The sequence below is a fragment of the Oncorhynchus mykiss genome, chromosome 21 (genome assembly GCF_057628025.1).
Source record: "Oncorhynchus mykiss isolate SJ-2025 chromosome 21, ASM5762802v1, whole genome shotgun sequence".
NCBI classification, from domain to species: domain Eukaryota; kingdom Metazoa; phylum Chordata; class Actinopteri; order Salmoniformes; family Salmonidae; genus Oncorhynchus; species Oncorhynchus mykiss.
In genome coordinates, this window is record NC_143042.1 from 1,890,001 (window position 1) to 1,915,000 (window position 25,000).

The following is a 25,000-nucleotide window of genomic DNA, read 5'->3' on the forward strand; positions in this document are numbered from 1 at the left end:
GGAGGGAGATGTCTCTGTCTGTTATAATGTGGAGGAGGAGGAGGGGGGAGATGTCTCTGTCTGTTATAATGTGGAGGAGGAGGAGGGGGGAGATGTCTCTGTCTGTTATAATGTGGAGGAGGAGGAGGGAGATGTCTGTCTGTTATAATGTGGAGGAGGAAGAGGGAGATGTCCCTGTCTGTTATAATGTGGAGGAGGAGGAGGGAGATGTCTGTCTGTTATAATGTGGAGGAGGAGGAGGAGGGGGGAGATGTCCCTGTCTGTTATAATGTGGAGGAGGAGGAGGGAGATGTCCCTGTCTGTTATAATGTGGAGGAGGAGGAGGGAGATGTCTGTCTGTTATAATGTGGAGGAGGAGGAGGAGGAGGGAGATGTCCCTGTCTGTTATAATGTGGAGGAGGAGGAGGGAGATGTCTGTCTGTTATAATGTGGAGGAGGAAGAGGGAGATGTCCCTGTCTGTTATAATGTGGAGGAGGAGGAGGGAGATGTCCCTGTCTGTTATAATGTGGATGAGGAAGAGGGAGATGTCCCTGTCTGTTATAATGTGGAGGAGGAGGAGGGAGATGTCTCTGTCTGTTATAATGTGGAGGAGGAGGAGGTGGGAGATGTCTCTGTCTGTTATAATGTGGAGGAGGAGGAGGTGGGAGATGTCTCTGTCTGTTATAATGTGGATGAGGAAGAGGGAGATGTCCCTGTCTGTTATAATGTGGAGGAGGAGGAGGGAGATGTCTCTGTCTGTTATAATGTGGAGGAGGAGGAGGTGGGAGATGTCTCTGTCTGTTATAATGTGGATGAGGAAGAGGGAGATGTCCCTGTCTGTTATAATGTGGAGGAGGAGGAGGGAGATGTCTCTGTCTGTTATAATGTGGAGGAGGAGGAGGTGGGAGATGTCTCTGTCTGTTATAATGTGGAGGAGGAGGAGGAGGGAGATGTCCCTGTCTGTTATAATGTGGAGGAGGAGGAGGGAGATGTCTCTGTCTGTTATACTGTGGAGGAGGAGGAGGAGGAGGGGGGATGTCCCTGTCTGTTATAATGTGGATGAGGAAGAGGGAGATGTCCCTGTCTGTTATAATGTGGAGGAGGAGGAGGGAGATGTCTCTGTCTGTTATAATGTGGAGGAGGAGGAGGGAGATGTCCCTGTCTGTTATAATGTGGAGGAGGAGGAGGGAGATGTCCCTGTCTGTTATAATGTGGAGGAGGAGGAGGAGGGAGATGTCTCTGTCTGTTATAATGTGGAGGAGGAGGAGGGGGGAGATGTCTCTGTCTGTTATAATGTGGAGGAGGAGGAGGGAGATGTCTGTCTGTTATAATGTGGAGGAGGAGGAGGGGGGAGATGTCTCTGTCTGTTATAATGTGGAGGAGGAGGAGGGAGATGTCCCTGTCTGTTATAATGTGGAGGAGGAGGAGGGAGATGTCCCTGTCTGTTATAATGTGGAGGAGGAGGAGGGGGGAGATGTCTCTGTCTGTTATAATGTGGAGGAGGAGGGAGATGTCTGTCTGTTATAATGTGGAGGAGGAGGGGAGATGTCTCTGTCTGTTATAATGTGGAGGAGGAGGGGAGATGTCTCTGTCTGTTATAATGTGGAGGAGGAGGGGAGATGTCTGTCTGTTATAATGTGGAGGAGGAGGAGGGGGGAGATGTCTGTCTGTTATAATGTGGAGGAGGAGGAGGAGGGGGGAGATGTCTCTGTCTGTTATAATGTGGAGGAGGAGGAGGAGGGGGGAGATGTCCCTGTCTGTTATAATGTGGAGGAGGAGGAGGGAGATGTCTCTGTCTGTTATAATGTGGATGAGGAAGAGGGAGATGTCCCTGTCTGTTATAATGTGGAGGAGGAGGAGGGAGATGTCTCTGTCTGTTATAATGTGGAGGAGGAGGAGGGAGATGTCTCTGTCTGTTATAATGTGGAGGAGGAGGGAGATGTCCCTGTCTGTTATAATGTGGAGGAGGAGGAGGGAGATGTCTGTCTGTTATAATGTGGAGGAGGAGGAGGAGGGGGGAGATGTCCCTGTCTGTTATAATGTGGAGGAGGAAGAGGGAGATGTCCCTGTCTGTTATAATGTGGAGGAGGAGGAGGGAGATGTCCCTGTCTGTTATAATGTGGAGGAGGAGGAGGGAGATGTCTGTCTGTTATAATGTGGAGGAGGAGGAGGGGGGAGATGTCTCTGTCTGTTATAATGTGGAGGAGGAGGAGGGAGATGTCTGTCTGTTATAATGTGGAGGAGGAGGAGGGAGATGTCCCTGTCTGTTATAATGTGGAGGAGGAGGAGGGGGGAGATGTCTCTGTCTGTTATAATGTGGAGGAGGAGGAGGGGGGAGATGTCTGTCTGTTATAATGTGGAGGTGGAGGGAGATGTCTCTGTCTGTTATACTGTGGAGGAGGAGGAGGAGGAGGGGGGAGATGTCTCTGTCTGTTATAATGTGGAGGAGGAGGAGGAGGAGGGAGATGTCTCTGTCTGTTATAATGTGGAGGAGGAGGAGGACGATGTCTCCTCTCCTCTCTTCCCACAGGTCAGAAAAGACATTAAGAAAGCTAACGTCTGTTTCATTGAGCTAAGCCTGCAGCTACAGCTAACAAGATGTAATGTGTCAAACAGTGGGGATTCCTCCTTAGTAAAGTCAACGAGACAGTGTGTTATGTGTGTGTTAACAGAGTGCTGTAGTCCAGAGTGCTGTAGTCCATTGTGACTCCCCGACCAGCACCTCTGTGTTCTTAAATGACGGAGACTCATTTTGATTGAATGCATTCAGTTAAGCAACTGACTAGGTATCCTCCTTTCCCTTCTCTGACAGAGAGTATTATGTTCTGACACACACACACACACACACACACACACACACACACACACACACACACACACACACACACACACAAGTAGACCTAGTTTTAAAGACAAGGCACATTCCTTGAATACAAACAACAGATGAAGGAGTGAACGTTGTTATTTTGGAGAATGTCTCAACGACGTCTTTCAGGTTACAAGGTAGTCATTTTTTATGGGATTTTCTCACCCTTTTTCTAACAAAAGGTAATTTGACTGACAGCAGCTGTTGTGTTGTCATCCAGACAATCTCTCTGAGGCCCCGCATGTCACTACTACTCTGAGGTGAGGTTCACAGTAAACTAGCGTAACCATAGTGATGTGATTCCACTGAAGATCAGATGTACAAAACAAGAAGAAATTCAGCATCTTTACTTTCAAGAAACCAATTTCTCCTCAACTTTTTTCTTAAGGAGAAGTATAAGAAATAATGCACAACCATTTCCAATAACCTTTTTGGGGAATAGCAACTTGACTTAACTTTCTTCATAAGTCTATAGTGAAGGACAGAAGACATTTCTTCTTAAGAAGGTTTTGTGAATCCGGGCTGTGATGTCATTGTTGCCATCTCCTTGGCAACACAGTTCATGTCAACACATCAGAGACAATCAGCGCTAACTCAAGGGATAAGACACCTTTCTCTCACCGTTCTCACACTGAACACAAAGACAAACACTAATATCAGCCTTTCTCTGTTGCTACGGTAACACAAAACAGTGTGGTGATTGAGTCTGTCTATAACAGAACCACACCCTTCCTTACCTGAGACAGACAAAACCCCTAAAGTTAACATTGGGCAAACCTGATCCTAGATCTGTGGTTAAGTTAGTTTCTAATGGTTCAGGTTCAGGTAACCTGATCCTAGATCTGTGGTTAAATTAGTTTCTAATGGTTCAGGTTAAGGTAACCTGATCCTAGATCTGTGGTTAAGTTAGTTTCTAATCTACACACAATAACCCATAACGACAAGGCGAAAACAGGTTTTTACAAATTTTAGCAAATGTATTAAAATAAAAAAACAAATATCTTATATGAGACTCGAAATTGAGCTCCGATGCATCCTGTTTCCATTGATCAATCTTGAGATGTTTCTACAACTTGATTGGAATCCACATGTGGTGAATTCAATTGATGTGCACACCTGTCTATATAAGGTCCCAGAGTTGAAAGTGCATGTCAGAGTAAAAACCAAGACATGAGGTCGAAGGAATTATCCGTAGAGCTCCGAGACAGGATTGTGTTGAGGCACAGATCTGAGGAAGGGTACCAGTGGCAGGAACTGGGAGACTAGTCAGGATCAAGGGAAAGATGAACGGAGCAAAGTACAGAGAGATCCTTGATGAAAACCTGCTCCGGATCACTCAGGACCTCAGACTGGGGAGAAGGTTGACCTTTCAACAGGACAAACGACCCTAAGCACACAGCCAAGACAACACAGGAGTGGCTTCGGGACAAGTCTCAATGTCCTTGAGTGGCCCAGTCAGAGCCCTGACTTGAACCCGATCTAACATCTCTGGAGAGACCTGAAAATAGCTGTGCAGCGACACTTCCCATCCAACCTGACAGAGCTGGAGAGGATCTGCAGAGAAGAATGCGAGAAACTCTACAAATGCAGTTGTGCAAGGTTTGTAGCATCATACCCAAGAAGACTTGAGGCTGTAATCACTGCCAAAGATGCTTCAACAAAGTACTGAGTAAAGGGTCTGAATACTTCTGGAAATGTGATATTTAAAAAATATATATTTTAAATGTACAAACATGTCTAAAAACCTGTTTTTGCTTTGTCATTATGGCGTACTGTGTGTAGACTGATGAGGGGAAAGAACTATTTCATCCATTTTAGAATAAGGCTGTATGTGGGGCAATGGCGTAGGAATGTTTTCCTACAACCACAGAGTTGTAAGTCACACCCTAGCTGGCTACACCCTGCAGTGCTTTACGTCTGAGGTAAAACATTTTCCATCCAGAAGAAAAAGTCTGTTTGTGCTGCAGCAGAAGGAGCCAGAGACTCATCTGGTATGGAGAGAGACTCGGCTGGAACACTGACACATCTGGTATGGAGAGAGACTCGGCTGGAACACTGACACATCTGGTATGGAGAGAGACTCGGCTGGAACACTGACACATCTGGTATGGAGAGAGACTCGGCTGGAACACTGACACATCTGGTATGGAGAGAGACTCGGCTGGAACATCTGGTATGGAGAGAGACTCGGCTGGAACATCTGGTATGGAGAGAGACTTGGCTGGAACACTGACACATCTGGTATGGAGAGAGACTCGGCTGGAAAACTGACACATCTGGTATGGAGAGAGACTCGGCTGGAACACTGACACATCTGGTATGGAGAGAGACTCGGCTGGAACACTGACACATCTGGTATGGAGAGAGACTCGGCTGGAACACTGACACATCTGGTATGGAGAGAGACTCGGCTGGAACACTGACACATCTAGTATGGAGAGAGACTCGGCTGGAACACTGACACATCTGGTATGGAGAGAGACTCAGCTGGAACACTGACACATCTGGTATGGAGAGAGACTCGGCTGGAACACTGACACATCTGGTATGGAGAGAGACTCGGCTGGAACATCTGGTACGGAGAGAGAATCGGCTGGAACACTGACACATCTGGTATGGAGAGAGACTCGGCTGGAACACTGACACATCTGGTATGGAGAGAGACTCGGCTGGAACACTGACTCATCTGGTATGGAGAGAGACTCGGCTGGAACACTGACACATCTGGTATGGAGAGAGACTCGGCTGGAACACTGACACATCTGGTATGGAGAGAGACTCGGCTGGAACATCTGGTACGGAGAGAGACTCGGCTGGAACACTGACACATCTGGTATGGAGAGAGACTCGGCTGGAACACTGACACATCTGGTATGGAGAGAGACTCGGCTGGAACACTGACTCATCTGGTATGGAGAGAGACTCGGCTGGAACACTGACACATCTGGTATGGAGAGAGACTCGGCTGGAACACTGACACATCTGGTATGGAGAGAGACTCGGCTGGAACACTGACACATCTGGTATGGAGAGAGACTCGGCTGGAACACTGACACATCTGGTATGGAGAGAGACTCGGCTGGAACATCTGGTATGGAGAGAGACTCGGCTGGAACACTGACACATCTGGTATGAGAGAGACTCGGCTGGAACTCTGACACATCTGGTATGGAGAAAGACTTGGCTGGAACACTGACACATCTGGTATGGAGAGAGACTCGGCTGGAACATCTGGTATGAGAGAGACTCGGCTGGAACACTGACACATCTGGTATGGAGAGAGACTCGGCTGGAACACTGACACATCTGGTATGGAGAGAGACTCGGCTGGAACATCTGGTATGGAGAGAGACTCGGCTGGAACACTGACACATCTGGTATGGAGAGAGACTCGGCTGGAACACTGACACATCTGGTATGGAGAGAGACTCGGCTGGAACATCTGGTATGGAGAGACTCGGCTGGAACACTGACACATCTGGTATGGAGAGAGACTCGGCTGGAACATCTGGTATGGAGAGAGACTCGGCTGGAACACTGACACATCTGGTATGGAGAGAGACTCTGCTGGAACATCTGGTATGGAGAGAGACTCGGCTGGAACACTGACACATCTGGTATGGAGAGAGACTCGGCTGGAACACTGACACATCTGGTATGGAGAGAGACTCGGCTGGAACACTGACACATCTGGTATGGAGAGAGACTCGGCTGGAACACTGACACATCTGGTATGGAGAGAGACTCGGCTGGAACACTGACACATCTAGTATGGAGAGAGACTCGGCTGGAACACTGACACATCTGGTATGGAGAGAGACTCAGCTGGAACACTGACACATCTGGTATGGAGAGAGACTCGGCTGGAACACTGACACATCTGGTATGGAGAGAGACTCGGCTGGAACATCTGGTACGGAGAGAGAATCGGCTGGAACACTGACACATCTGGTATGGAGAGAGACTCGGCTGGAACACTGACACATCTGGTATGGAGAGAGACTCGGCTGGAACACTGACTCATCTGGTATGGAGAGAGACTCGGCTGGAACACTGACACATCTGGTATGGAGAGAGACTCGGCTGGAACACTGACACATCTGGTATGGAGAGAGACTCGGCTGGAACATCTGGTACGGAGAGAGACTCGGCTGGAACACTGACACATCTGGTATGGAGAGAGACTCGGCTGGAACACTGACACATCTGGTATGGAGAGAGACTCGGCTGGAACACTGACTCATCTGGTATGGAGAGAGACTCGGCTGGAACACTGACACATCTGGTATGGAGAGAGACTCGGCTGGAACACTGACACATCTGGTATGGAGAGAGACTCGGCTGGAACACTGACACATCTGGTATGGAGAGAGACTCGGCTGGAACACTGACACATCTGGTATGGAGAGAGACTCGGCTGGAACATCTGGTATGGAGAGAGACTCGGCTGGAACACTGACACATCTGGTATGAGAGAGACTCGGCTGGAACTCTGACACATCTGGTATGGAGAAAGACTTGGCTGGAACACTGACACATCTGGTATGGAGAGAGACTCGGCTGGAACATCTGGTATGAGAGAGACTCGGCTGGAACACTGACACATCTGGTATGGAGAGAGACTCGGCTGGAACACTGACACATCTGGTATGGAGAGAGACTCGGCTGGAACATCTGGTATGGAGAGAGACTCGGCTGGAACACTGACACATCTGGTATGGAGAGAGACTCGGCTGGAACACTGACACATCTGGTATGGAGAGAGACTCGGCTGGAACATCTGGTATGGAGAGACTCGGCTGGAACACTGACACATCTGGTATGGAGAGAGACTCGGCTGGAACATCTGGTATGGAGAGAGACTCGGCTGGAACACTGACACATCTGGTATGGAGAGAGACTCTGCTGGAACATCTGGTATGGAGAGAGACTCGGCTGGAACACTGACACATCTGGTATGGAGAGAGACTCGGCTGGAACACTGACACATCTGGTATGAAGAGAGACTCGGCTGGAACACGGACACATCTGGTATGGAGAGAGACTCGGCTGGAACACTGACACATCTGGTATGGAGAGAGACTCGGCTGGAACACTGACACATCTGGTATGGAGAGAGACTCAGCTGGAACACTGACACATCTGGTATGGAGAGAGACTCGGCTGGAACACTGACACATCTGGTACGGAGAGAGACTCGGCTGGAACATCTGGTATGGAGAGAGACTCGGCTGGAACACGGACACATCTGGTATGGAGAGAGACTCGGCTGGAACACTGACATCTGGTATGGAGAGAGACTCGGCTGGAACACTGACACATCTGGTATGGAAAGAGACTCGGCTGGAACACTGACACATCTGGTATGAAGAGAGACTCGGCTAAAACACGGACACATCTGGTATGGAGAGAGACTCGGCTGGAACACTGACACATCTGGTATGGAGAGAGACTCGGCTGGAACACTGACACATCTGTTATGGAGAGAGACTCGGCTGGAACATCTGGTATGGAGAGAGACTCGGCTGGAACACTGACACATCTGGTATGGAGAGAGACTCGGCTGGAACACTGACACATCTGTTATGGAGAGAGACTCGGCTGGAACACTGACACATCTGGTATGGAGAGAGACTCGGCTGGAACACTGACACATCTGGTACGGAGAGAGACTCGGCTGGAACATCTGGTATGGAGAGAGACTCGGCTGGAACACGGACACATCTGGTATGGAGAGAGACTCGGCTGGAACACTGACATCTGGTATGGAGAGAGACTCGGCTGGAACACTGACACATCTAGTATGAAGAGAGACTCGGCTAAAACACGGACACATCTGGTATGGAGAGAGACTCGGCTGGAACACTGACACATCTGGTATGGAGAGAGACTCGGCTGGAACACTGACACATCTGTTATGGAGAGAGACTCGGCTGGAACATCTGGTATGGAGAGAGACTCAGCTGGAACACTGACACATCTGGTATGGAGAGAGACTCGGCTGGAACACTGACACATCTGGTACGGAGAGAGACTCGGCTGGAACATCTGGTATGGAGAGAGACTCGGCTGGAACACGGACACATCTGGTATGGAGAGAGACTCGGCTGGAACACTGACATCTGGTATGGAGAGAGACTCGGCTGGAACACTGACACATCTGGTATGGAAAGAGACTCGGCTGGAACACTGACACATCTGGTATGGAGAGAGACTCGGCTGGAACACTGACACATCTGGTATGGAGAGAGACTCGGCTGGAACACTGACTCATCTGGTATGGAGAGAGACTCGGCTGGAACACTGACTCATCTGGTATGGAGGAAGTATCGCCTTACTAAACACCCCATAGCAGCTCACACACACACACACACACACACACACACACACACACACACACACTTTAGGACTAAGAGCTCACAGTGACATATTCTAGATTCTACCAACCTATGGCTGGTTAAAACAGGATGTGGAACAGAACAGAATCAACAAGGGGCTTTTTCTAAAACTGTGACCTCCAGTCTCTCAGTCACAACATCGGCCCACAATAGCACAACAACACAGCCTACACCCAAACACATTCATTTCAGATGAGTTCCAATGCAACACCATTCTGCACCTGTGTGAGAGACGGATAGACACCAGTTTATTCCATCACAGCTCGTACAGTGATGTAAGTCTATTATAGACTTCACTAGCTCATGTGACTGGGGCTAAATAAAACCAACTATCCTAAGCAGGCAAGGCTGGACTGGGACGTGTGACATGACTGGCTCCTGTCAGACTGTCCTTTGTTGACTCCTAAATGGTACCCTATTCCCTATGGGGTCTGGTCAAAAGTTGTGCACTATGTAGGGAGTAGGGTGCCATTTGGAACAGATCCATAGCCCAGATCAGGTGAGGGTTAATGAGATCACACTGCAGTGACAGAATGACAGACAGCATTCCGGTCTGGACAGCACCCATCACATAACATAACATACACTCCCCCTTAACAGTCTGGACAGCACCCATCACATTACATAACATAACATAACATAACATAACATACACTCCCCCTTAACAGTCTGGACAGCACCCACCACATGACATACACTCCCCCTTAACAGTGTGGACAGCACCCATCACATAACATAACATACACCCCACCTTAACAGTCTGGACAGCACCCACCACATAACATAACATAACATACACTGCCACCTTAACAGTCTGGACAGCACCCATCACATAACATAACATACACTCCCCCTTAACAGTCTGGACAGCACCCATCACATAACATAACATACACTCCCCCTTAACAGTCTGGACAGCACCCACCACATAACATAACATAACATAACATACACTCCCCCTTAACAGTGTGGACAGCACCCATCACATAACATAACATACACCCCACCTTAACAGTCTGGACAGCACCCACCACATAACATAACATACACTCCCACCTTAACAGTCTGGACAGCACCCATCACATAACATAACATACACTCCCCCTTAACAGTCTGGACAGCACCCATCACATAACATAACATACACTCCCCCTTAACAGTCTGGACAGCACCCACCACATAACATAACATACACTCCCCCTTAACAGTCTGGACAGCACCCACCACATAACATAACATACACTCCCCCTTAACAGTCTGGACAGCACAGCACCCATCACATAACATAACATACACTCCCCCTTAACAGTCTGGACAGCACCCACCACATAACATAACATAACATAACATACACTCCCCCTTAACAGTGTGGACAGCACCCATCACATAACATAACATACACCCCACCTTAACAGTCTGGACAGCACCCACCACATAACATAACATAACATAACATACACTCCCACCTTAACAGTCTGGACAGCACCCATCACATAACATAACATACACTCCCCCTTAACAGTCTGGACAGCACCCATCACATAACATAACATACACTCCCCCTTAACAGTCTGGACAGCACCCATCACATTACATAATATACACTCCCACCTTAGCCTTCTAATAAACTGAGTATAAAAAACATTAGGAACACCTGCTCTTTCCAGAACAGACTGACCAGGTGAATCCAGGTGAAATCTATGATCCCTTATTGACGTCAGTTGTTAAATCCACTTCAATCAGTGTAGATGAAGGGGAGGAGACTGTTAAAGAAGGGAGTTTTAAGCCTTGAGACAATTAAGACTTGGATTGTGTATATGTGCCATTCAGAGGGTGAATAGACAAGACCTAAACAATTAAGTGCCTTTGAACAGCGTATGGTAGTAGGTGCCAGGCGCACCGGTTTGTGTCAAGAACTGCAACGCTGCTGCGTTTTTCACGCTCAACAGTTTCTTGTGTATATCAATATTGGTCGACCACCCAAAGGACATCCAGCCAACTTGACACAACTGTGGGAAGCATTGGAGTCAACATGGACCAGCCTCCCTGTGGAGGGGGGTTTATTAGAAACATGTTTTTAATATTTGGTATACTCCGTGTATATCATATCACCCCCGGTCTAGCCCAACTCCTAACCAGATATTTCACCCTTGTTATAGCCCAACACCTGACCAGATATACTGCATCACCCTCGTTATAGCCCAACTCCTAACCAGATATATCACCCTCGTTATAGCCCAACACCTGACCAGATATACTGTATCACCCCCGTTATAGCCCAACTCCTAACCATATATATCACCCTCGTTATAGCCCAACACCTGACCAGATATACTGTATCACCCCGTAATAGCCCAACACCTGACCAGATATACTGTATCACCCCCGTAATAGCCCAACACCTGACCAGATATACTGTATCACCCCCGTTATAGCCCAACACCTGACCAGATATACTGTATCACCCCCGTAATAGAACAACACCTGACCAGATATACTGTATCACCCTCGTTATAGCCCAACACCTGACCAGATATACCGTATCACCCCGTAATAGCCCAACACCTGACCAGATATACTGTATCACCCCCGTAATAGCCCAACACCTGACCAGATATACTGTATCACCCCCGTAATAGCCCAACTCCTAACCATATATATCACCCTCGTTATAGCCCAACACCTGACCAGATATACTGTATCACCCCCGTAATAGCCCAACTCCTAACCAGATATATCACCCTCGTTATAGCCCAACACCTGACCAGATATACTGTATCACCCCCGTTATAGCCCAACTCCTAACCATATATATCACCCTCGTTATAGCCCAACACCTGACCAGATATACTGTATCACCCCGTAATAGCCCAACACCTGACCAGATTTACTGTATCACCCCCGTAATAGTCCAACACCTGACCAAATATACTGTATCACCCCCGTTATAGCCCAACACCTGACCAGATATACTGTATCACCCCCGTAATAGCCCAACACCTGACCAGATATACTGTATCACCCTCGTTATAGCCCAACACCTGACCAGATATACCGTATCACCCCGTAATAGCCCAACATCTGACCAGATATACTGCATCACCCCCGTAATAGCCCAACGCCTGACAAGGATGTTTCCCCTCTAGGTGTCTGACTGGAAGAGATCGACTCAGAATGAATCAGACATTTGTGCCATTAGAAGCCTGTTCTAAACACATTCAATTCCAGGAGTGCACGTTTATTGTGAAGCGCAAAGTAGCTATGAAGGAGCTAAGAAAACACAAGATTAAGATACAGGTCGATGGTATTGGAACAGACTAGCGGCCTGTCCAGGGGGTGCACCTGTATCAAGCTGTGTCATGCTACAGAAACAGGAGATGGGCTCCTGCGAGCCACTCTCCTAGGAGCAGTCCTCTTCCCATAAACCTCTCCACAGTGAGGGAAGTGAAACGTCTCGTTGTAAAGGGCACAAAGCCACGAGGGGGGAGAGAGAGAGAGAGAAAGAGAGAGAATAACAGAGAGGGATAAGAGAAGGTGAAGAGAAATGGATAGAAAGACAGATCAATGGAAAGTAATAAGGAGAAAGACAGAGGTAGAGATCGATAGAGACATTGCTCTCTCTCTCTCTCTCTCTCCACGTGTCTCCGTCTTTCTCCTTACTTTCTAACCATTTCTCTTTTCCTTCTCTATGTCTCTCCGTTTCGCTCTCCCTCCCTACGGTCTCTCTCTCTCTCTGCTGAGTCTCTGTCTCAGAGGAGGGCTATAGGTTCATGTCATAACATGTTCTGCTAACAGCTAGCAGGGTTGAGTCATTCCCATTCAAACACATTAGGAGTTGTTTGGACCTGACTGGCTAACTGACTGACTGCTCTCTATCATTCTCTACCTGTCCCTCTCTCTGTCTTGTTCTGTCAGTCTGAATCAACACACGAACTCCTCCGAATCAACACACGAACTCCTCCGAAACAACGCACTCCCTCCTCCGAATCAACGCACCACCTCCTCCGAATCAACGCACCACCTCCTCCGAATCAACGCACCACCTCCTCCGAATCAACGCACCACCTCCTCCGAATCAACGCACCACCTCCTCCGAATCAACGCACCACCTCCTCCGAATCAACGCACCACCTCCTCCGAATCAACGCACCACCTCCTCCGAATCAACGCACCACCTCCTCCGAATCAACGCACCACCTCCTCCGAATCAACACACTACCTCCTCTGAATCAACACACTACCTCCTCTGAATCAACACTACCTCCTCTGAATCAACACTACGTCCTCTGAATCAACACACTACCTCCTCTGAATCAACTCTACCTCCTCTGAATCAACTCTACCTCCTCTGAATCAACTCTACCTCCTCTGAATCAACTCTACCTCCTCTGAATCAACTCTACCTCCTCTGAATCAACTCTACCTCCTCTGAATCAACTCTACCTCCTCTGAATCAACTCTACCTCCTCTGAATCAACACACTACCTCCTCTGAATCAACACTACGTCCTCTGAATCAACTCTACAGCCCTGCTCAGAATAGTTTTCATGATGGTCCTGTATGGGGAGGCTGACAGGCGAACATTAGGGAGCCGTTACACCAGCAGGTGAATATTGCCTGGCTCTTTCACTGCTCTTTACTTCATTGAAAAAAGACCAATAGACTCATACAGGCCTTCCCATTTCATCCCTAACCAGTAACAGACAACAGCATACCTAATCATCTAGCCTGAATAGAAGAAGTTATGCATACAAATAATTAGAGTATTACTGTATCAATCAACTAAAACACTAATAAATATGTTTCTTGACCAGAATAAAACCGGTTGTGTTTCCAGCCTACTGAGACCCTGGCTGTGGTCTATGATGTAATGTAGACGGTACTGAGCGGTCGGGCCAGCCACAGTGAAGGACGCAGGCAGGACACAGAGAGGTACAACAACAACATTAATAATAGCCTCCATCTGTGTGTCTGTGTGTCTGTCCGCCCAGTACCAGGGATCTGTTACATCAGTGCTGGCCACAGACCTCAGCATAAGGACAGGCTTACTGTGTGTTGCTTGGTTACAAAGCCTACAGCTAAAAAAAAATGACTTGATGACTCCGGTATTAAAACAGTCATAAAATGACACTGGTCTAAACTCAAACTGAAACGGCAGGTAACCCTATCAAAACCACCAACTGTCTGTCAGTCTATTAACAGCAGGTAACCCCTATCAAAACCACCAACTGTCTGTCAGTCTATTAACAGCAGGTAACCCTATCAAAACCACCAACTGTCTGTCAGTCTATTAACAGCAGGTAACCCTATCAAAACCACCAACTGTCTGTCAGTCTATTAACAGCAGGTAACCCTATCAAAACCACCAACTGTCTGTCAGTCTATTAACAGCAGGTAACCCTATCAAAACCACCAACTGTCTGTCAGTCTGTTAACAGCAGGTAAACCTATCAAAACTGTCTGTCTGTCTGTTAACAGTGTTTATTTTCTCTCTCTCCACTCCTCTGAGGTAAAATAGACACGGGATCCTGTTGGAAGGAATCAAGCCATCAAAGGTAAATACAAGAGAAACAAGAGGATTCTTACCTTCTTCTGGTACCACACCACAGCATCTCTGACTTTGGACGCCATTTACATGTCAGAGGTCACCAGCTGGGGCATTTTAGGCTGTAAAACGGAGAGAACGAGAGAGAGAGAGAGATCAGTCAATGAGGAGTCTGTGTTGCTCCGCATAGCTTTTAAAGCCTCTACCTGCTGGGCAGGTGTGTCATGCTCTGTGACATCACACACACACACACCACACACCTCATTAATAGTGGGGCGAGCCTTTGAGAGGAACAGGCAGTCTCTCTTGACAGTACCTTGGCTCCCGCGACATATACACACACACACGAAGTAGAGAAGCTAATTAGGAAGCTGGCGGTGCTGTGTTGCTGCCACCATCCTATTCATATTCAATACCAGACACACAGAGCGGTCAGCAGAGGAGCTGGTCTGGTCAGAGCTCAGACTGAGGGGAGTTAAGTCAGTCTCTCTCTCTAAACAGATGGGCTGTTATGTGAAGGGGAGTTAAGTCAGTCTCTCTCTCTAAACAGATGGGCTGTTATGTGAAGGGGAGTCAGTCTCTCTCTCTCTCTCTCTCTCTCTCTCTCTCTCTAAACAGATGGGCTGTTATGTGAAGGGGAGTCAGTCTCTCTCTCTCTCTCTCTCTCTCTCTAAACAGATGGGCTGTTATGTGAAGGGGAGTCAGTCTCTCTCTCTCTCTCTAAACAGATGGGCTGTTATGTGAAGGGGAGTCAGTCTCTCTCTCTAAACAGATGGGCTGTTATGTGAAGGGGAGTCAGTCTCTCTCTCTAAACAGATGGGCTGTTATGTGAAGGGGAGTCAGTCTCTCTCTCTAAACAGGTGGGCTGTTATGTGAAGGGGAGTCAGTCTCTCTCTCAAACAGTTTGCTCTTTCCATCTGACAGTGTTGAACAGTTCTCTTTCCATCTGACAGTGTTGAACAGTTCTCTTTCCATCTGACAGTGTTGAACAGTTCTCTTTCCATCTGACAGTGTTGAACAGTTCTCTTTCCATCTGACAGTGTTGAACAGTTCTCTTTCCATCTGACAGTGTTGAACAGTTCTCTTTCCATCTGACAGTGTTGAACAGTTCTCTTTCCATCTGACAGTGTTGAACAGTTCTCTTTCCATCTGACAGTGTTGAACAGTTCTCTTTCCATCTGACAGTGTTGAACAGTTCTCTTTCCATCTGACAGTGTTGAGTTTGGGAAACCCTGCTCTAGGGTTTCAAGTACACTTGGACGTTTTAAGTACACTACGATGTTTTAAGTACACTACGATGTTTTTAAGTACACTACGATGTTTTTAAGTACACTACGATGTTTTTAAGTACACTTGGACATTTCAAGTCTTTATTTGATGAGCAGATGTTTCTGGGTGGGGCCTTCTTGTTTTTGTCTTCTGGCTCTGCACAATAGCTGGGTGTGTGTTACACCACATCTCATTCAGCACACACACATTCTGTGATGAGTCTTTTTCCACCTTCAGCGTTTGATTGAGCCTGGCATCGTGTGCTAGATGGGCGGTGTAAGGGGTTGGCACTTCTGGGACTATTATATCCCACCAGGCAAGTGTAGTCAAGCGAAGAAAACAAACGTTATTTCCCAGGTCTGACGGCAGTTGGTTCCCCTCCATAGAACTGTCGTGGTCCAGGAGGAAAGTGGTGTTCCTAGAATATAAATACTATTTCTCACAGAGACTATTTATAGCTAAGAGGAAATGTCTGTTTTTCTTAAAGAGAAGTCTCATTCCTGACTGATTACACTGTTGCTAGGATGCTCCTCCCAGTCCAATCCTTCTGCTCTATTTCTCTGTGTGTGTGTGTGTGTGTGTGGTGTGTGTGTGTGTGTGTGTGGTGTGTGTGTCTGTGGTGTGTGTGTGTGTGTGTGCGCGCACCTGGCAACGACATCAAAAGCAGATCCTCCACTTCAAAACACACAGCTTCCATGTCTTTGCGGCTTAAGAACCGAGCTTTGAGAGGTAGATAGACTGACGCTAGAGAATCAGATCACAGTGATCTGTAGTGATGACATATGAGGTCGACACCTAGTCCCCAGACGGCACCTGGCATCCTGTTCAGGAGGAATAAACAGAACAGAGCTGTTTATATCTATCATGCCACACAGTGAGCCAGCCACCAATAGAACAAGCGAGACTGTAGCATCACAGTGAGCCAGCAGAGCTAATAGAACAAGAGAGACTGTAGCATCACAGTGAGCCAGCAGAGCTAATAGAACAAGAGAGACTGTAGCATCACAGTGAGCCAGCAGGGCTAATAGAACAAGAGAGACTGTAGCATCACACAGTGAGCCAGCAAGGCTAATAGAACAAGAGAGACTGTAGCATCACACAGTGAGCCAGCAAGGCTAATAGAACAAGAGAGACTGTATTATCACAGTGAGCCAGCAGGGCTAATATAACAAGAGAGACTGTAGCATCACAGTGAGCCAGCAGAGCTAATAGAACAAGAGAGACTGTAGCATCACACAGTGAGCCAGCAGGGCTAATAGAACAAGAGAGACTGTAGCATCACACAGTGAGCCAGCAGGGCTAATAGAACAAGAGAGACTGTAGCATCACAGTGAGCCAGCAGAGCTAATAGAACAAGAGAGACTGTAGCATCACACAGTGAGCCAGCAGGGCTAATAGAACAAGAGAGACTGTAGCATCACAGTGAGCCAGCAGAGCTAATAGAACAAGAGAGACTGTAGCATCACACAGTGAGCCAGCAGGGCTAATAGAACAAGAGAGACTATAGCATCACAGTGAGCCAGCAGGGCTAATAGAACAAGAGAGACTGAGACTGTAGCATCACACAGTGAGCCAGCAGGGCTAATAGAACAAGAGAGACTATAGCATCACAGTGAACCAGCAGAGCTAATAGAACAAGAGAGACTGTAGCATCACAGTGAGCCAGCAGGGCTAATAGAACAAGAGAGACTGTAGCATCACAGTGAGCCAGCAGGGCTAATAGAACAAGAGAGACTGTAGCATCACACAGTGAGCCAGCAGAGCTAATAGAACAAGAGAGACTATAGCATCACAGTGAACCAGCAGAGCTAATAGAACAAGAGAGACTGTAGCATCACACAGTGAGCCAGCAGAGCTAATAGAACAAGAGAGACTGTAGCATCACACAGTGAGCCAGCAGGGCTAATAGAACAAGAGAGACTGTAGCATCTTAAACTGAGATCACTCTGGTCTCTCTGGTCGTGTCTACACTTGACACTTACATGCGACTTCTCCTATCTGAATACGAAGATCACATTGAAAAGACTGGTCTCGACGCACAAAAGTCACTTTGTGGTGTGATTGTGTTCAGATCTGTCTGACCACTTCAGGGGGGGTGGTCTGGGATGCATTGTGTGAGGATCTGTCTGACCACTTCAGGGGGGGTGGTCTGGGATGCATTGTGTGAGGATCTGTCTGACCACTTCAGGCGGGGTGGTCTGGGATGCATTGTGTGAGGATCTGTCTGACCACTTCAGGGGGGGTGGTCTGGGATGCATTGTGTGAGGATCTGTCTGACCACTTCAGGGGGGGTGGTCTGGGATGCATTGTGTGAGGATCTGTCTGACCACTTCAGGCGGGGTGGTCTGGGATGCATTGTGTGAGGATCTGTCTGACCACTTCAGGGGGGGTGGTCTGGGATGCATTGTGTGAGGATCTGTCTGACCACTTCAGGGGGGGTGGTCTGGGATGCATTGTGTGAGGATCTGTCTGACCACTTCAGGGGGGGTGGTCTGGGATGCATTGTGTGAGGATCTGTCTGACCACTTCAGGGGGGTGGTCTGGGATGCATTGTGTGAGGATCTGTCTGACCACTTCAGGGGGGGTGGTCTGGGATGCATTGTGTGAGGATCTGTCTGACCACTTCAGGGGGGGTGGTCTGGGATGCATTGTGTTCAGATCTGTCTGACCACTTCAGGGGGGGTGGTCTGGGATGCATTGTGTGAGGATCTGTCTGACCACTTCAGGGGGGGTGGTCTGGGATGCATTGTGTGAGGATCTGTCTGACCACTTCAGGGGGGGTGGTCTGGGATGCATTGTGTGAGGATCTGTCTGACCACTTCAGGGGGGGTGGTCTGGGATGCATTGTGTGAGGATCTGTCTGACCACTTCAGGGGGGGTGGTCTGGGATGCATTGTGTGAGGATCTGTCTGACCACTTCAGGGGGGGTGGTCTGGGATGCATTGTGTTCAGATCTGTCTGACCACTTCAGGGGGGGTGGTCTGGGATGCATTGTGTGAGGATCTGTCTGACCACTTCAGGGGGGGTGGTCTGGGATGCATTGTGTGAGGATCTGTCTGACCACTTCAGGGGGGGTGGTCTGGGATGCATTGTGTGAGGATCTGTCTGACCACTTCAGGGGGGGTGGTCTGGGATGCATTGTGTTCAGATCTGTCTGACCACTTCAGGGGGGGTGGTCTGGGATGCATTGTGTGAGGATCTGTCTGACCACTTCAGGGGGGGTGGTCTGGGATGCATTGTGTGAGGATCTGTCTGACCACTTCAGGGGGGTGGTCTGGGATGCATTGTGTTCAGATCTGTCTGACCACTTCAGGGGGGGTGGTCTGGGATGCATTGTGTTCAGATCTGTCTGACCACTTCAGGGGGGGTGGTCTGGGATGCATTGTGTGAGGATCTGTCTGACCACTTCAGGGGGGGTGGTCTGGGATGCATTGTGTGAGGATCTGTCTGACCACTTCAGGGGGGGTGGTCTGGGATGCATTGTGTGAGGATCTGTCTGACCACTTCAGGGGGGGTGGTCTGGGATGCATTGTGTGAGGATCTGTCTGACCACTTCAGGGGGGGTGGTCTGGGATGCATTGTGTGAGGATCTGTCTGACCACTTCAGGGGGGGTGGTCTGGGATGCATTGTGTGAGGATCTGTCTGACCACTTCAGGGGGGGTGGTCTGGGATGCATTGTGTGAGGATCTGTCTGACCACTTCAGGGGGGGTGGTCTGGGATGCATTGTGTGAGGATCTGTCTGACCACTTCAGGGGGGGTGGTCTGGGATGCATTGTGTGAGCATTTCTCCTCAGTCTGGACGCCATCTGTTCACCGAAAGCGCATAAAGTGTGTGACATCATCAGCACTCGTCCCACAAGTCTCCAGAAAACTTGTGTTTTGGGGCCGAGAGGCACCGTTTCATTATAACGTTGGGAGGTGTGTTGTGTTCCTGGTGTGTGAGGAACATGTTTACTGGCCTCATAAATGCAAGACAGATAGCTAATATTTATATCATGTGTTGTCAGACAGAGGAGGACTTCAGCCTGTAGTCTGTAGCTTCATTAACACAGTCAAACACTCTCTCACACTGTCCCACACATTCACATAGATGAACAGGAATTCACACACACTGATTGGACACTCCGGTCCGCGAGCAGAAGGCTTTTCACTTATTCTGTGATGAGTGTTTTTACTGCGGGGTTTGTCATTTTATGAGGTCCTCGCTGAAGGAGTGTTGAGAGACAGCGAGACAGAAAATACGGATCGTTGAGGAGTTAGGCTAGCTGGGCTGAATCTGAATGTGATTCCCAGTATTTCAGGTCATTGCCTGTTCTCTCTAGCTAAGCCCCCTTTCATCCAGAAATGATACGGTTGCTTTAAAAGGAGATTAAACGTCATAATTCAATGTTTGTGTTTTTAGTCTGCTCAGAACGTGATGTCTGTGTTGCATGTTGGTTTTCACTCCTGCTGGATTAATCAAAATATAAACTAAAATCCCCAACCAGTCATTATTCACCAGTCTGTATGTAGACTGTCATGGCTCTGGTACAACCAGTCTGTTTGTAGACTGTCATGGCTCTGGTACAACCAGCCTGTATGTAGACTGTCATGGCTCTGGTACAACCAGTCTGTATGTAGACTGTCATGGCTCTGGTACAACCAGTCTGTATGTAGACTATCATGGCTCTGGTACAGCCAGTCTGTATGTAGACTATCATGGCTCTGGTACAACCAGCCTGTATGTAGACTGTCATGGCTCTGGTACAACCAGTCTGTATGTAGACTGTCATGGCTCTGGTACAGCCAGTCTGTATGTAGACTGTCATGGCTCTGGTACAACCAGTCTGTATGTAGACTGTCATGGCTCTGGTACAACCAGTCTGTATGTAGACTATCATGGCTCTGGTACAGCCAGTCTGTATGTAGACTGTCATGGCTCTGGTACAACCAGTCTGTATGTAGACTGTCATGGCTCTGGTACAACCAGCCTGTATGTAGACTGTCATGGCTCTGGTACAACCAGTCTGTATGTAGACTATCATGGCTCTGGTACAACCAGTCTGTATGTAGACTGTCATGGCTCTGGTACAGCCAGCCTGTATGTAGACTGTCATGGCTCTGGTACAACCAGTCTGTATGTAGACTGTCATGGCTCTGGTACAGCCAGCCTGTATGTAGACTGTCATGGCTCTGGTACAGCCAGTCAACAACAACCTCCTCAGCTTTTTTGGAGTTGTCTAAAGCTGCTGGTTAGTTACTATAATCACAGTAAGATTAGACCTAGCTACTCCTTAGTGACAACCCTGCATGGGCCAAGCAATCACACACACACACACACACACACACACACACACACACACACACACACACACACACATCAATGTTCCACAGCGTCATCCAGATAACTATACAGGAAAATTGTTACTCAGTTTACATGGAAACTAGACTAGCCAGAAAAACCTGGACGGTTCACGAGGAGCGTTCCCAAAAACATCTCCTGTTATGTTGAGGAGTCTTGCTACTTGCCAAGGGTTCTGTGTTAACTCTCTAGAACACACACACACACACACTGGAGCAGAGACCAGGCATGTGTGTGTACTAGTAGTGTGTGTGATTCAGCAGAGACCAGGTGTGTGTGTGTGTGTGTGTGTGTGTGTGTGTGTGTGTGTGTGTGTGTGTGTGTGTGTGTGTGTGTGTGTGTACAGCACATCCCCTCATATCTCACTCAAAACAAATAACAGCAGTATCCATAAAGACTACCTTCAGGTTAATCTCTTGAGGATTGACGATGTAATCTGACCAAATTACACAAAATGTTAATTCTGGGTTACCTTCAGGTTAATCTCTTGTGGATTGACGATGTAATCTGACCAAATTACACAAAATGTTAATTCTGGGTTACCTTCAGGTTAATCTCTTGAGGATTGACGATGTAATCTGACCAAATTACACAAAATGTTAATTCTGGGTTACCTTCAGGTTAATCTCTTGTGGATTGACGATGTAATCTGACCAAATTACACAAAATGTTAATTCTGGGTTACCTTCAGGTTAATCTCTTGTGGATTGACGATGTAATCTGACCAAATTACACATAATGTTAATTCTGGGTTACCTTCAGGTTAATCTCTTGAGGATTGACGATATAATCTGACTAAATTACACAAAATGTTCATTCTGGGTTACCTTCAGGTTAATCTCTTGTGGATTGACGATGTAATCTGACCAAATTACACAAAATGTTAATTCTGGGTTACCTTCAGGTTAATCTCTTGAGGATTGACGATGTAATCTGACCAAATTACACAAAATGTTCATTCTGGGTTACCTTCAGGTCAACTCATTCAGTCACAGTTTGGGCTAAATATTAATCAATATTACTGGGAAAGGGGACACCTAGTAACCCAAAGGTTGCTGGATCCAATCCCTGAGCTGACAAGGTAAAAGTCTGTCCTTCAGCCCCTGAACATGGCAGTTAACCCACTGTTCCCCTGAGCAAGGTAGTTAACCCACTGTTCCCCTGAACCAGGCAGTTCACCCACTGTTCCCCTGAACCAGGCAGTTCACCCACTGTTCCCCTGAACCAGGCAGTTCACCCACTGTTCCCCTGAACAAGGCAGTTAACTGTGCCCACCCATTGTTCCCCGGGCGCTGAAGACGTGGATGTGGATTAAGGCAGCCCCCCAAACCTCTCTGATTCAGAGGTTGGGTTAAATGAGGAAGACGCATTTCAGTTGAAGCCATTCAGTTGACTAGGTCTCCCCCTTTGCCATTATACATATCTGAATATCTGCTGCTGATGAGAGGTTAGGAGCTGGGCCTCTCTGAGCTAGATCTGTCTGAGATGACTTCTACAAACTGTCTGTGTGTAAGGTACCTGAGCTGGGCCTCTCTGAGCTAGATCTGTCTGAGATGACTTCTACAAACTGTCTGTGTGTAAGGTACCTGAGCTGGGCCTCTCTGAGCTAGATCTGTCTGAGATGACTTCTACAAACTGTCTGTGTGTAGGTACCTGAGCTGGGCCTCTCTGAGCTAGATCTGTCTGAGATGACTTCTACAAACTGTCTGTGTGTAAGGTACCTGAGCTGGGCCTCTCTGAGCTAGATCTGTCTGAGATGACATCTATAAACTGTCTGTGTGTAGGTACCTGAGCAGGGCCATAGGGCAGGCTGAGCATCTACCACCTCACTATCAGATTAGGTGTTGGGGTCATTTCTGCTTAACTAACCTAAAATGGAGGTAGATCTGTGTCACAGCCTCACAGTGCCTTTATAGAGAAGCAGAGACAGAGTGAAAGACACCATGAAAAGGGCTTCAATAATAGGATGTTCACTCCTCTGGTCTAAACCTTTCTGCTTGAGGTCCAAATGGCACTCAATTCCCCTATATAGTGCACTACTTTTGACCAGGGTCCATAGGGCTCTGTTTAAAAGTAGTACACTATATAGGGAACAGGGTACCGTTTGGGACTCTCAACCAGTCTCTCAGTGGACCTGTAAGTAGGTCAGGGCAGAATAACAAACTGGGCGCTGGGGGAACATAAAAATAGATTCCTGAACCTCTTACCCCCTACAGCTGGCTAGGAACAGGGTTGGAGTTAACCTACAGCTGGCTAGGAACAGGGTTGGAGTTAACCTACAGCTGGCTAGGAACAGGGTTGGAGTTAAAACCTACAGGAGGCTATCTCTCCAGGAACAGGGTTGGAGTTAAAACCTACAGAAGACTATCTCTCCAGGAACAGGGTTGGAGTTAAAACCTACAGAAGGCTATCTCTCCAGGAACAGGGTTGGAGTTAACCTACAGAAGGCTCTCTCTCCAGGAACAGGGTTGGAGTTAACCTACAGAAGGCTGGGAACAGGGTTGGAGTTCAAACCTAGAGGAGGCTATCTCTCCAGGAACAGGGTTGGAGTTAAAACCTACAGGAGGGTAGCTCTCCAGGAACAGGGTTGGAGTTAAAACCTACAGGAGGCTATCTCTCCAGGAACAGGGTTGGAGTTAAAACCTACAGGAGGGTAGCTCTCCAGGAACAGGGTTGGAGTTAAAACCTACAGGAGGCTATCTCTCCAGGAACAGGGTTGGAGTTAAAACCTACAGGAAGGTATCTCTCCAGGAACAGGGTTGGAGTTAAAACCTACAGGAAGGTATCTCTCCAGGAACAGGGTTGGAGTTAAAACCTACAGAAGACTATCTCTCCAGGAACAGGGTTGGAGTTAAAACCTACAGGAGGGTAACTCTCCAGGAACAGGGTTGAAGGTAAAACCTACAGGTCCACTACGGCCTCTCCCCCTCTCAGCCTCTCCCCCTCCTTCTCAGTCTCTCCCCCTCCTCCTCAGTCTCTCCCCCTCCTCCTCTCAGCCTCTCCCCCTCCTCCTCTCAGCCTCTCCCCCTCCTCCTCCTCCTCTCAGCCTCTCCCCCTCCTCCTCCTCTCAGCCTCTCCCCCTCCTCCTCCTCTCAGCCTCTCTCCACCTCCTCCTCTCAGCCTATCCACCTCCTCCTCTCAGCCTATCCACCTCCTCCTCTCAGCCTATCCACCTCCTCCTCTCAGCCTCTCCTCCTCTCAGCCTCTCCTCCTCTCAGCCTCTCCCCCTCCTCCTCAGCCTCTCCTCCCCCTCCTCTCAGCCTCTCCCCCTCCTCCTCTCAGTGACTTACTACCAGAGATCAAACCACCAGTATCTCTACCACGTGCCGCTACTTGGATGGGTTAAAAAGGAGAAAAGGAGAGAGAACCAGACTGAGGAGTGTTCAGGTCCCTGCCAATCAAAACCATCTGGATTCCATTGCAGCCAAGGACAGCGTAGTTCAGTGTGTGTATGTTGGAGCACTGCTGAGTGAAACAGGTCAATATTGTAGATGTGGAAATGACAGAGAACCATACGAGGGGCCAGGCCTCTAACTGTTCTGACACCATTGGGGTGTTAACTGCAGGCTAGGGTGGTCTCCTTGTCTAGCTACCTCATC

At 48.2% G+C, this 25,000-nt stretch overlaps 1 protein-coding gene across 1 annotated transcript in view; it reads right to left on the reverse strand.

Moving 5' to 3' along the window:
- LOC110490361 (protein PHTF2) overlaps positions 1-25,000 on the reverse strand; it is a 112,697-nt gene that overhangs the window by 51,891 nt on the left and 35,806 nt on the right. Inside the window, 1 exon segment of the mRNA XM_090213404.1 lies at positions 14,831-14,911. Coding sequence (XP_090069530.1) covers positions 14,831-14,875 — 45 coding nt within the window. The 5' untranslated portion in view covers positions 14,876-14,911.